The 13,986-nt window shown below is 45.7% G+C and overlaps 1 protein-coding gene across 2 annotated transcripts in view; it reads left to right on the top strand.

Moving 5' to 3' along the window:
* The window catches only part of LOC146198642 (oxysterol-binding protein-related protein 9-like), a 35,502-nt gene that overhangs the window by 14,468 nt on the left and 7,048 nt on the right, over positions 1-13,986 (top strand). For both annotated transcript variants that reach the window (XM_084594151.1, XM_084594153.1), the window contains exons 14-17: positions 3,457-3,619; positions 4,374-4,458; positions 8,113-8,384; positions 11,154-11,276. In XM_084594151.1, coding sequence (XP_084450277.1) covers positions 3,457-3,619; positions 4,374-4,458; positions 8,113-8,384; positions 11,154-11,276 — 643 coding nt within the window. The remainder of the gene's footprint in view (positions 1-3,456; positions 3,620-4,373; positions 4,459-8,112; positions 8,385-11,153; positions 11,277-13,986) is intronic.

The raw sequence follows: 13,986 nt of genomic DNA, 5'->3' as shown, positions 1-13,986 counted from the left end.
TGTTCATGTTGGCAAGTGGAATAACTAGTCTCTTCACTCTTTATTACAATGCACAAGCCATCTTCGCGCAGCAGCAGTTGTGGTTGCACAATTTCGGCACCGACCCCTGAGAAGGTGCATAGTTTCTTGAACTTCTCGTGAACTGAACCTACATGACACCTGCACTTTTTAAAACAAAAAGGTCTGTGCAGGGGTGTCATGTTGCAATACTGAGACGAGTGCAAAGTGTAGCACCTCGCTAACTAGCAGTTCACTTATTGCAAATGAATCAAATGGACATTGAAGTGCTCAGGTCAGAGTGGAAGCCTTGGTTTACAGCTAGGGTTCAAACATCTTACTTTAAATTTTCAAACTCTGGCTGACTTCTTCTTGTTTATTTTTGAATGCAAGTTTTTGCTTTTTTAGCAAATTTTCTTTTTGATGAATGAATTTTTCAGTGATTTATTGTAGCAATCCTGCTTGGCGAAGTCAATTAGAATGTCACTTGGCATTTATTTTTTGCACGAACAGCTTATTAACTGGTAATTAACGTGTAAATGATGTTCAACAAGGTTGACGACTGGGCAAGTTGGTAAGGGTTCGTATTTAACCAGCCAAAGGACGAGACACAGGGAAGAAGAAGACAGGACAAGGCTGGACTAGCAACTGAATGTTTATTGAACGGAAGAGAACAATGAAGACTCCTTCCGACAAGCGTGGGCACAATCCAACCGGTGGAATGGCAGGAAATTGAGAAGAAGATGAAAAAGAAAATTCAAAGCCAATTCAAAGTCAAGGCCTAACTAACGACTTTTCTAATAGAGCGAATTCCTTACAATGAAGGCTAACCGATGCCTTAGCCACACACTTGTCCTCAGCCTTAGCAATGTTAATATGCTTCAACCAACTCTCGACAGAATTGTTTACCATTACTGTAAACTACACCCGTATTACTGAAATCAGGCGCACTGTCCATCTCACTCGTCTGTCAGAACGTGTTTTAACACGTTCAAGGAAGAGCAAAACAGGGCAGGTTGATGTTGGTGTGGCGACGCGACGAAAGAAGGTGGTTGCCATACCTTACCCCCATGGCGTTTCGCACCGACTCAAGAAACTGGCAGCAAGGTACAACGTTGACGTTGTATTTACAGCGAGAAACAATATAGGGGGCTTGTGCGCCAGAGTTAGAAAGGGTCTCGACAGTTTAGCTCGTGATAGTTTTCATTGTGCAGTGTCACATAAGAAAAGGTTCACCACCTGCAGAAAGAATGTGGTTTATCGCATTTCGCTCAGTTGTGGCCGGTGCTACTACGGACAGACAGGCAGATGTCTAAATGTGCGCCTGACGGACCACTCTGATTCTCTAGGAGGTAAGGTGAGTTCTAATCTGGCGCTACATGTGCAATCCCGAGAGTATAAGTCGGAGCATGACCCGTCCCTTTGTGCACCTGATTTCAGTAATACGGGTGTAGTTTACAGCAATGGTAAACAATTCTGTCGAGATTTGGTTGAAGCACATTACATTGCTAAGGCTGAGGACAAGTGTGTGGCTAAGGCATCGATTAGCCTTCATTGTAAGGAATTCGCTCTATTAGAAAAGTCGTTAGTTAGGCCTTGACTTTAAATTGGCTTTGAATTTTCTTTTCCATCTTCTTCTCAATTTCCTGCCATTCCATCGCTTGGGTTGTGCGTGTGCTTTTCGGAAGGAGTCTTCGTTGTTTTCTTCCGTTCAATAAACATTCAGTTGCTAGTCCAGCCTTGTCCTGTCCTCTTCTTCCCTGTGTCTCGTCCTTTGGCTGGTTAAATATGAGTGTGAATGATGGTAAAGTTCTTAGAGCTGCACATTTAAAAGGACTTGCTATCGTCATTGATGTAATGCTGTTAAAATGAAAAATGAGGCAACTGACAGACAAAAGCACAAATAGTACATATTTCTAAGAACTTGGTTGATATTTTACCGCTGGGTTGAGCAAGTAGAGCATCACAGGATCTACATAATGATAGCAGCAACGGAACTACTGCTCAGCCATCATGATAGCCAGAACATGGTGTTTTTTGTAATGACCGTTCACGATTTAGTGTTAGTGTCCAACATTCAGTTGATAAATTTTGTTAACTGGCTTACTGCTGTAAAAGTGTAAACAAACAGTGCTTAGCTAGTAGGTGCCAAAGAGGTAGTGCTTCACATACAGCTGAGACGTGCAAGCTAGTAGAGGAGTAACTCAGGTCACACAGCTTGCGACTTATTCAGCAATAGCTCCGTTGCAAATACTGTATATACTCGTGTATAAGCTGCCCTCGTGTATAGCCCGCCAATCCTACTTCCGGCTGCAAAACTTCCAAAAAAAATCTAAAACACGCAAAAACGCCAATAAAAAGGGGGGGGGGGGGGGTGGCAAGTAGTGTCTTCGTGCACACTACTGACGCAGAGAGGCAAAGGCGCACGGTGATGCTTTGCATCACAGCTGATGGAAGGAAACTTCCACCCTATGTTGTCTTTAAGAGAAAGACTTTGCCAAGAGAGAAGTTCCCACCGTGTATCGCTATCCGGGTGCAAGAAAAAGGTTGAATGTCGGACGAATTGGTCACAGACGAGCTTAAAACAGTGTGGCAGAACCGACCAGGAGGACTACTATGCCGCAAAGCCCTCCTTCTGCTTGATAGGTTTAGAGGGCACCTAACAAACCGAGTGAAGATTCGGCTGGCAAACTGCCGAATGGACTTGGCCGTAATTCCTGGTGGCCTTACAAGCGTGCTGCAGCCGCTGGATGTTTGCGTTAACCGGCCATTTAAGGCGAAATTTCGGCGGTGCTACACCGAATGGATGGCCGCGGGCAACCATGGAACAGCTCCGACAGGGCGGCTGAAGCGAGCATCTCTCCAGCAAGTGTGCGCTTGGGTTCTGCACGCGTGGTATTCATTGTCACCGGACGCTATCTCAAAGAGCTTCAGAGTGACAGGGTTGTCAAACGTCATGGACGGCACAGAGGATGACCAGCTAGCTCGTCCGACAGCGGTGAGAGTGCCGATGAGCTGAGCTCGTCCGATGGTGATTAGCTCGGTGATTAGCGGCGATGAACAATGAAATAAAATGTTCATATCCACAACTTTTTATTTATCTAGCACAGTAGTCGCAGTAGCTCCACAATGTGTTAATGTTTATCGAATCGGCCTGATTCGTGTATTACCCGCACCTGAGAAAATTTGATGAAAAAAAGTGCGGCTTATACACGAGTATATACGGTAGTGCCTTGTGATGATTGCTAAGGTATTTCTGAAGAACCTGATGGCCTGTTTTTATTGCTGTTCACTGTATCAAAGCTAAGCAGGAAATTCAACTGCATGCAGCAACTGCGTACATGTCTCATGGCTCCGAGTTTTTTGTTACCTCATCTGGCATATCAGGCGTGCCAGTGAGAGGTTTTTCTACGTGCATTTTTCTTGCTTCGTGCTGATGCGACATCTGGCTGTCCACAGCATAGTGGACCACGACGACCCCAAGGAGCGGATGGTGGAGGTGGTACGGTGGTACCTCTCTGCCTTTCATGCTGGCCGCAAGAGTTCTGTGGCCAAGAAGCCATACAACCCGATCTTGGGGGAGATCTTCCGCTGCTACTGGAGGATTGGCGAAAAGCCTGGGGTGTGTACCTTGCACTAACCCCTTTCATTTCAACAGTACTCCATACTGTTTTTAGGATTCAGCTTACAAAGCATTTTGGACGGATGCAATTGCCCTTTTATTACCTGTTCCGCCATCTCGGTTGCGGGCTTCTTTTCTTTTCTCTTCTTTTTTTTTTTTTTAGTGAGACTGCGCGCAAAGCTTGCATTTGAGGTTCCTTTTGTCTTTTACAAAGCTGATAACTATACTTATAGAGTTTGGCTGCACATGTGACGAGAAGGCGGAATAGAGTACAACAAAAATGAGAGAGCGAAAACTACCAGTGCTGACTTTCTGCTGCAGGCGAATGGTGGCACATGGCTAGCTCTAGTGATGCCAAATGACTGCACCACCACGCTCAGGTGGAAACTCTGCTTTGGTAGCCTTTTCTTCCTCAGTATCATCGCACACTATATTCCGGCTTCTCATCTTGTGTGGCCAAACCACATAAGTCATTGTCAAATTTGATACAGTGTAAGAGGGGCCTTGATGTGCAAGTTTTTCACGCAGTTTCATTGCAAACGAGCCTGTGCTTGAGAAGAGAGAATTTTTTAAAACTGTTCAAAGTTGCTGAGCACTGTACTTTGCACTGCTCAGGAAACTGCCCACAGCACTTTCTTTAGTTATTGAACTCGCAGTACTGGTGTCTGCTGTAGCATCTGTAGCCCAATAGGGTGTGAGGCTACCAAGCCTTTTTTATCTTCATTGCTTGTTGGTCTCCTGTTTCACCTTTCAGGCACCTGTCAAGGAAGGCCCCGTGCCTTGGGCCACCACAAATGATCTAACCTTCATCGCTGAGCAGGTTTCTCATCATCCCCCTGGTAAGTGCTTTTACTAATGTGGTCGCCTAATGGACAAATGTGCGAAGGACAAATGTACACTAGGCGAAGAGGCAGTCAAATGCGTGGAGGGCCCATGAACACCCACAGGCTTCCCTCATGGGGAGCATATTATATAGTCACAGTAAGCATGATGAGAAAGAGAAGAAAAAGTGTCATGCTCATTGAGCATGTGTTACCAGTGGCCCATAGATATTTCATGCTATTGTAGTATTGCCAATGAACTTCAAAATTCATGCACTTTACTTGTGTCGTCCTAGAAGTCAACCACCAATTTCCAAATTATTTACAGTTCTGCTACAAAGCCTTGAATTTTCGTCGGGAATTGAAGAGCGCAATGTGCAACTTTCCATATTGAACATGAAAAACTCGCCGATATCTGGGACATTTTGCAAACCACCTTGGTTTTATCATTTTTTGGCTGTCGCAGTAATTTTTTAATGCTAGTTGTAGTCTTTGGGATGATGTCATAGAGCCTGGTTTTAGTTCTTGTAATGACTGTCAAGAAGAGGAGGACCAAAACAGTAACTGCTGTCCACAATGGAGCTTTTTTTTTTATCACTTAGTTGTAATTTGAATGTGCACATTATCATGGCTCTGATTCACAAGTTGTCTACATTGTGTGGATTTTGTGCTGTAATCTTTACAATATATGCCCCCCTCCCCCTCAACAATAAAATTACCCCCCTTCCCTTTTGTTAACCCCCTAAGTTCCACTTGTTAACTTCACTTCCACAATCATCGTTAATGCTTGCAGCTTTGGACAATTCCTGGCAGCGCTAATGCTTTAAACCACTTGACTAGAAAAGCCTGGGCATGCTTGAGGGTAGATAATTTTCCACTTGACAGCACTGTCATGTGAAAAAGTTTTCATTCAACACACCACACCTCGTTTGGCAAAGCCTAAGTGTTAGTTAATGATAGGGTAGTGCAGCCTTCACCTGTTCTTCGCTGCTGGAGGCATTGGTGTAACTAAATGTACTACCTCAATTATATTTAGGGATTGTCCTGTTCATAATATTTCATAATATTATGAAAATATTAATAATAATGTACTACCTCAGTTATATTCAGGGATTGTCCTGTTCATAATATTTCATAATACAGTTGAATCCCGCTATAACGAAATTCACGGTGCACGAAAAAAAATTCGTTCTCGCGGAACTTCGTTATCGCAAAAATTTGACGTGAAACGCAGAAAGAATTGCCCAAGCAGCAGCAAAGGCGTTTAATGCCAAAAATCTGTAAGCTTGGTTTGCTTACGCTTCACGGCGAGCAACGCCGTCACGCGATTTTCGCACTCGGTCAGCAAACCCATTGCAACATCGTCGTCTCGGACAGCAACGAAATTCCTGATGAAATCAAAAGCGTCCATCACCTGTACGGCGGTTGCCGCAGCCGGCGCTTCCTGTACGTCGTCGTCTTCTTCATCGGAAGAGTCCTTATCATTCCGGGCAGCTTTTATGATCTGCTCATCACTCACATCTTCGTGAACAACAACACAAGCGTCAGCGCCGATGTATTCGTCGAGCTCGAGATTAGGCGGCACGGTTCCTATTTCTCCCAGCGTTTTCCAGGCGGCCGCGATCCCCGGAGCCGGTGACGCCTCTTCGTCGTCGTCTGTAACGCCTGGTGTTAGGCCAGCAGAGTGTACGGGTCGACCTTCGGCAAATCCGGCGTGCCTGAAACAGTTCACAATTACTGAGCGCCCCAGTGTGCTCCAGGCAGCAGACATAATCTGCAGTGCCACGTACAAGTCCACCTTCGTGTCTCGGCCGGTTTCAGTGTTAAAAAGCAGCCGCTGAATTAACCTCCCGCGGTAAGCGCGCTTCAGGCTAAGAATCACGCCCTGATCGAGAGGCTGTAAGACAGACGTGCAATTGGGAGGGAAAAACCTCAGCTCCGTGTTAGTGAGCTTGACTTCGTCGGAGTGATGCGCTGAACAATTGTCCAAAAGCAAGCAAACTTTACGGCCCTGCCGCTTCATGTCGCGGTCGAATGCCATCATCCACTCGGTGAAAATAGCGCGGGTCATCCATGACTTGTTGTTCGCCTTGTACTGCACAGGTAGGCTACGAGTTCCCTTAAAACAGCGCGGCTTGGCACTTTTGCCTATGACTAACGGCGGACGCTTGTCCGAGCCATCCATGTTTGTGCAAAGCAGCACTGTGATGCGTTTTTTGCTGTGTTTGCCGCCGTGACAGCGCTGCCCCTTGAAGTCGAGCGTCCTAGCCGGCAACATCTCGTAGCATAGCCCGGTCTCGTCGGCGTTGTAAATGTCTGCAGGCGCGAAGTTGCTTAAAATTCCGGCCATGTTACTCGCCTTCCAAGCAGCTGCTCCGTCCACGTCTGCTGACATTGACTCGCCGCACAACACTTTTCCAACGATGTTATGGCGGGCCTTGAAACGGTTTAGCCAGCCAATGCTGGCTTTAAAATCATCAATGCCAAGTAGGCATGCATAGTTCAAGGCTTTCTGCTGGACGATGCTTCCGGACAGGGGGACGTTGCTGGCTCGTGCTTCCACAAACCACGCATGCACTGCTTTGTCCAACTCTTCATGGAGGGGCCGCGTCACCTTTTTGTGCTTCGAGGATGTGCCTGAAGCAAGTGCCATTCTCACGCTGTCCTTATTGCCTAGAATCGTTGACAGCGAACTTGCAGGAATTCCGAAGTCTTCAGCAATTGCCGCTTTCTTCCTTCCGCTTTCTGCTTGGGCGATTATTTGAGCTTTTTGCTCAAGGGAAAGAGTTTTGCGTTTTTTCACTTGCGTTGCCATCGTGCCCTGCGGATGAAAACTCGTCGTTGTCGAAGAGAAAGGCAGCGAGTGAACAACGCGACCACGACACAAAGCCAAAATGGCGGAACTGCAATCACGTGATTTCATGCTTAATGTGGCTTTGGATTTGACTTGGACTTCTCGCCAATAAAACTAGTTTCGGTTTCGATTTTGAACGCGAAAATTTCGTTGAAGCGGAAACGCTCTGCAAAAATGGTTCGTTGTGCAGAGAAATTTAGGCCATTAATTCTTATAGGATACTCGCGGGGAATAAAAAATTATTCGTTGTCGCGGAAATTTCGTTGTGGCGGTATTCGTTGTGGCGGTATTCGTTGTGGCGGGATTCAACTGTATTTTCATAATTGTCATAATATTTTGGCAATTTGATTAGACCTCATTAAAAATGTAGCAACTAGTTCACAAGCAGCACAGTCTGTTGCGGGTTCAGTGTAAAGGATAGCCAGGTGGTATAAGCATTTGCTTTAAAAAGGAGGCGGGGGAAGGCACCGCCACCATCAGGCCTGCTTTTGCCAGGTCTGGTGATCAGTGTGCGGTCACTCGCACAGCGCAGGTTTCACTTCAGACTACTATCCCACCATTTGAATTGACTTTGACTCAACTCTTTATGAGCTACACTGCTCCATCTAGTTGTAAATAAATCTGGACAACTTCTACTCTACCCTTTGGTAGAGTAGAAGTTGTAACGCTTGGCAACCTTTGTACACACAGTTTTGTTTTACCTGTGCATTCACTTTGTTGTGCTCTGACCTGTGTTTTAAGTACCTTCTGATTTATGCCTTGCAAGGAGAAGGCTTTAAGAAAAATGAGGGGTTCCTTCCTTTCCTTTCGTTTCACAGTGTCTGCCTTCTATGCCGAGCATGCGGCCAAGGGGATAGCCTGCTGTGCCCACATCTGGACCAAGTCCAAGTACCTGGGCATGAGCATTGGTGTCCACAACGTGGGGCAGGGATGCATCATGTTCCTGCGACATGACGAGGAGTATGTTGTGAGCTTCCCCAGTGGCTACGGTCGCTCAATATTCACCGTGCCCTGGATCGAGCTGGGCGGCACAGTTGAGATCACCTGCCAGAAGACGGGCTACAATGCAGTCATCCACTTTCACACAAAGGTCAGTTGCCCTGGTTGTGAACTTCTTTGCATCCAAGTTCGCTCTCTCAGTCTAAGCACGGTGAGAGATTTGTGTGCTTCTCAGGCTTTGACGATGTCTGCTGTTTGTCAGACAGATGGTCTTCTATTCTCATCAGGAACACCACCAAGCCTGTCTGTCAGGACTTGCGTCACCATGTTTTAGATATATGTCGCATTGGGGCATTAGACCACAGTAGTTTTCTACAGGGAGTGATTGAAGGTATCAAGCAGGCACTACCATGTGTTATTGCTCTCCTTGCCGGCCAAGACTGTGCTTAAAGGTTACAGAATCAGTTTTGTCGTGACTGGTAGAGAATTGGAGCACAGGTGAAATGCTTATTTAGGACTGCATAGCTTCATGTGTTTAGGCGTTTTCTGCACAATTTCTTTTCTTTAAAGGATATGCAAGGGTATGCAAATACAGTACACTGTCATCGATTCAGCTGTCAAGGAACCAGAAAAAATGTTGGAATTAACCGAAAGTTCAAGTAGTCCTAAAAACCTGCTGAGAATCGTTTGCATTGCAGTAATTTTGTCTAATAAATGCGTGTTTAATTTGACTAATAAATACACATTTAAAAGTGAAACTCAAGTGAGAGCAATGGTTTCTTCCTGGTTTCATCAGTTGCTTTGAGTTGCGTGCAGTGTTGGACGTTGAAAGAACTGCTTCAAAATAGCTAAGGCCTCCGACGCAATAGCAGTGGTGCGTCCACAAAACAGCCCCGTCTTGTTTTGACTATTCTTCACCGCACAGTTATGCTGTGAAGCGTCGCTGTGAAACATGCAGTGCATGGATGCACACGAGGGACATGTGCATATGTTCATTAGAACAGCATGGTGCCATGCCAGAATAAAAATAAAATAACAGCGACATGCCACGCAGTACTCGAAACGACAAGGCTACGCACTCGCCCTATCACAGCTTCGGTACAATGAAAGGTTAAGAGAAATGAAACAAACTATGCAGCTGAGTTTAATTTCGGAAATGAAGAACTTCCGATCATCGTCGGGTCTGCCATAGCGCTCAAACTGTTCCATGCAATTCAGGTTTGGGGAGGTCTGCTTCGCTGAGTGCTGGCTGCGCGGACCATACGCCGACGCTATTCCCCATCTGAATTAACCGGAATGAGCACGCCCAACCAATGCCATAGGCTTATGTGGGTGTTGGCCAGGACCATGCTCCTTGCTTGAATTATCCGAATTTCTGAATTAACGTGGGTTGAATGAATGAGATTCTATGTACTGGTATACCAAATGCTCTGGCCTAATTAAAGCCTATGCTAATACAGTGAAAGCTGATTAATTTGAACCTCGATAATTCGAATTTTCGGATAATTCAAGCTAGACTACTTGGTCCGGCCAAGCTCCATAGAGATCTGTGTATAAAAAAGCCCATTAATTCGAACGCGAGTCGGTTCCGCTACGGATAATTCGAACTACGCACCGCCGCATCTGGGCGGCTTGGCGCACATCGCGCGACAAAAAAAAATAAATAAATAAACATCGGAAGGCATAGTTAAAGGCTGCACACGTCCAAAACGGGGACATAAGATGGAACCAGGTAAAACCAAGGAAAAGTGGGTAAAACTTAAATGGCGCCATGACCGGCACGGCGGGCGGCGGTGTTGGAGGGAGGGGACGGCGGCTGCCTGCTCTCTTCTGCGCATCGTAGCTCGGAACTAAATACTCGTTATTTCCAACGCTGTTAATTTGGAAATAGGGATAAGTACTGTTGGCGCGGTCCCAGCCAACGCCCATGAAAGGCTATGATCTCAGACGGGCACTACGGGTTAAACTTCTCTCTCTCTCTCTCTCTCTCTCTTTTTCTTTTTTTGCGATAGCCATCCGTCCTTCCAGCCATCAGTTGTCAACGGAAGCACGCAAGTCAGCCGCGATCATAACGCTGCTTCAAAAGCCGCTTGCTGCTATCGCGCGTTCCGATTATTGGAGTGGCGGTAGACGCGCCCGCCCCAGTCGCTCATAGCATAATAAAGCGAACGTACTGAAAAGGAGGCTTACTCAACCGGACAAGCGCTGGCGCACTTTGCCAAGTTGACAGCTCCAGCCAAAGGTAACGTCAGGAAGCCCTACGTCCAGTTAGTGCTCGGCCATGTCAGCTACCAGCTATCACCTCCCACGACTTCTACTTTTTCTTCTTCGCTCTTTGGACAGGCACGGTGAAATGGCGAGAATGTGGCCAATGTAGCTCACGCTACAAAAATTGTCCATAGTCATCGTCCTTGCAGCCTCAAAAAAAACTGATGAGCATGCCTCTGGCAGAACGTGGCTGGCACTGATAGGTTGAATCCCCACTCTCATTTCGCTTTCAATCTTAGAAGGGGAAGGACTGGAATTGAGTGCACAGGACCCCTGCACCCCCCCACCATGTGGTTGAAGCCTCTCCGTCTCGACAAATGACGGGCATGTAATACTCAAAACTTTAATCTGAAAAAATATACATGGCTGCGGGACATCTCCTGTGTGTAGTCTGTTGCCCAAAAGGAAAATGCTGCCGCACAGTAACGATTAAGAAATGAATGTCTGCCTCATTTCTTCACCGAGGCAATAACATCATCAGTAGTGAGATGGAGAAAAATGACGCTTCCTTCTATGTGCTGCATGCATCTCACTGATTATCTGCAAATTTTGCTTTTTGACCGTTTGGTATGTGTTTCGCAGGTTAAGCTTGGCGAGTTCAGCTCAGAAGTTGCCGATTTCTGACTGTGGTAATATTGTTCTTGCTGTGCAGCCCATGATTGGTGGCAAGAAGCATCAGCTCACGGCCGAAGTGTTTCCCCCTAATGAACGGAAACCATTCATGACCGTCACTGGGGAATGGAACGGTGTGATGACTGCCAAGTACCCTAACGGGGTAAGTTAAGGCTGCCCACAATGGAAATTGTTACACTTTGTCAAGGGCAAAGTACTAGAGGGTTTCTTCTAGTACTCATGTCTAGAGAGGCGTTCACTAAGTGTAAAAAAAAAAAAAAAAATGAATTCCAAGAGCAGACGTAGTACCAGTAGGCCTATATCCATCTGGCAAAGTACACTACCATTTGGCCAGCCTGCCTTCCCTCTGTTTAAAACTTTTTTTTTTTTCATGGCAGTTGATGCTTGCATGCCACAAGATGTTGGAACTGCAGGTTCTTTCTTTGATTCTCACATTTTGTGGTGTGTATTCTGCGCCAGTAGGAGTTAACCCTCCTCTAGGTCTTTGTCTCGTAACCAAGGCCCAAAGACAAGCTACTTAACTTGTGCAAAAACATTAAAATGGGAGCCACGTGTTTACATGTGTAGGTTGCTATAGCTGTGCAGTAGAAAAAAACGGCCTACTGTTTCATTGACATGAAATTGCATTGCACAGACTCATCATGATTATCATCCATTGGGTCATGTCCATTACTGGACAAGGGCCTCTCCTTTTTTCTCAACAGCAGGAGTTTTCAAATAGGGATTTATGGGCTACTTTTTTTGGATTTGCAAGCACCCACACTACTAGCCTTTTACACGCTCCCTTCGCCTTCTTTCTTGAGGAGAGCACATGCTGCTGACAGGCACAGCATCTGGTTAGTTGCTCATACTTTAGCTCATTCCTCGGTTTCGCCTCATCGACATCATCCGCACCGCAAACCTCAGTAGCAAGGCAAGGTGCTGCGCGCTAGTAACGGCGCGGCTTGTTTGTTTTGATGCCGGTTACTGCTATCGCTTGGTGAACTTAGCAGCATGCCAGCACATTGCTGTGGCATTGTATATGCGTTTAAAATGTCAATGAGATGGTTTAGAGTGGGAACGCCGGGAGGGGTGAGTTGGCATTCCACTCTCGAGCATGGCAGCTGTAGGGCTATGCTGCACTGTCAAGCTAGCTGAAACAAGCTAAGGCAGAGCAAAATATGAGCACGCCTCACGTGATGTTTTTCTGGGTGCTTCAGTGGTGTTGGCAGCGCTGAGGCAGTGTTTTGGTGCTGGGGACCTCATTTGTGCCAAAAAGCAATTATCTGCGGAAATTTTTAATATGTTTGTACTGTTCTGACACTGAAACGGGAAGCCGTAGATTAAGAGCGAAAGCCAATTGAATCATGATGTCATTTTTTGCACAGCCCTGTTGGTCAAGCACTCAAATGTGGCAAGAAGTTATTAGCTTATTGCATTTTCGTCTTCGGGCTTGAGAGCTGAGTATGAGTGAGAGGTGGGCATTTAATAAACAGTTGTCAAAAGCAAGAAAACAAAAAAATGCTTTAAAAAAGAAAACTAAAAGGTAAAAGAATAACAAAAATAGTCTGTTCACAAGTGGCATTGATTTATCATGATCCGTGTGACCACAGATTGTGATGGTGTCGGGGGAAGGGTTCTTTGAGGCATAAATGTTTGAGAAGACTTCTTTTACAGTTATGCCTGTTCTTACAAACTTCCTAACCTTGTCACTTAACTCAACTGAACCATGAAACAAGAATGTTGCAAGAAATGAGAGCTGTGGAGGAACATTCTGATTTAATGGCATAGAACGTAAGCTCTTTCTAAGTTTCTGTGCTTTGCGAGCACTAGCAGAGGGGAACATCGTAGATACCTTGGAATGTGCAGGCGTGTTTTAAAACGTAATCTGAATGACTTGTGGTGAAGGCACAGCGGTTGCATGCACACAGCTGCCTTAGCTGTCCCACTAGGTTTTTACGGTACCATCTTAGTGCATCACGAAATTCTTCTTCCTGTGCGATTTTGCTTGATTTAGACTACCTACCATATTTACTTGGATTTAATGGGAACTCGAATGTAACACGAAGGGCGACTTTACATATTGCTCATTATGAAAAAATAAAACCGCAGAAATAATGAGAGCTAAGCACTTGAAAAAGTACTTTTAATAGACATAATGGCCCATGCAGTCTCATCAGAAACGCTCATTTGCCGTAGTCTTCGGAGGCCAAGTTTTTGGAAACAGTCTTCCCTTTTACTGTCGTCCTCCCACATGATGTTGTCGGAAGCCTTTGCGGTCAGGCTCATATTTAAAAATCACCTCCCTCTGCATCTGCCACCCACATATGGTAGATTAGTTAATGTCTAGCCGTTGAGCTGCTGTGGAATTTCCGATTTCTTCTGCTATCAGAATAGCTTTTCTTTTGAAGTTAGCGTCGTACTGTGCATGGCGTGTTGCCATCATGCGAAATGCGATAACAGAAGTAACTGTTCTAATCCACTGCGAAAAATGTGACAAGGACGACGAGGTAAAGGCGACAACGTGATTCTGAGCCTACGAGCAAAAAGCGCAACATTTTCACTTTGGATAGATTGGGATTTGTCTGATTTGGCTTCCTTGGTTTGACGATGTTATGTTGGCAACATGGGTACCAAGGAAGCCAAATCAGACAAATCCCAATCTATCCAAAGCGAAAATGTTGCGCTTTTTGCTCGTAAGCTCAGAATCACGTTGTCGTCTTTATCTCGTGCTTGTCACATTTTTCGCAGTGGATTAGTATAGTTACTTCCTTTATCGCATTTCGCATGATGTGTTGCCAACATAACATCGTCAAACCGCAAAAACCGAAACCAAGTGGTGATGGTTTCAAGATGGCTACACCCTGCGCTGC

The sequence above is a fragment of the Amblyomma maculatum genome, chromosome 2 (genome assembly GCF_055883805.1).
Source record: "Amblyomma maculatum isolate TAMU_Amacu chromosome 2, ASM5588380v1, whole genome shotgun sequence".
NCBI lineage: Eukaryota > Metazoa > Arthropoda > Arachnida > Ixodida > Ixodidae > Amblyomma > Amblyomma maculatum.
The sequence above is the reverse complement of the archived record's forward strand: the minus strand, read 5'-3'. Positions and strand labels throughout refer to the sequence as shown.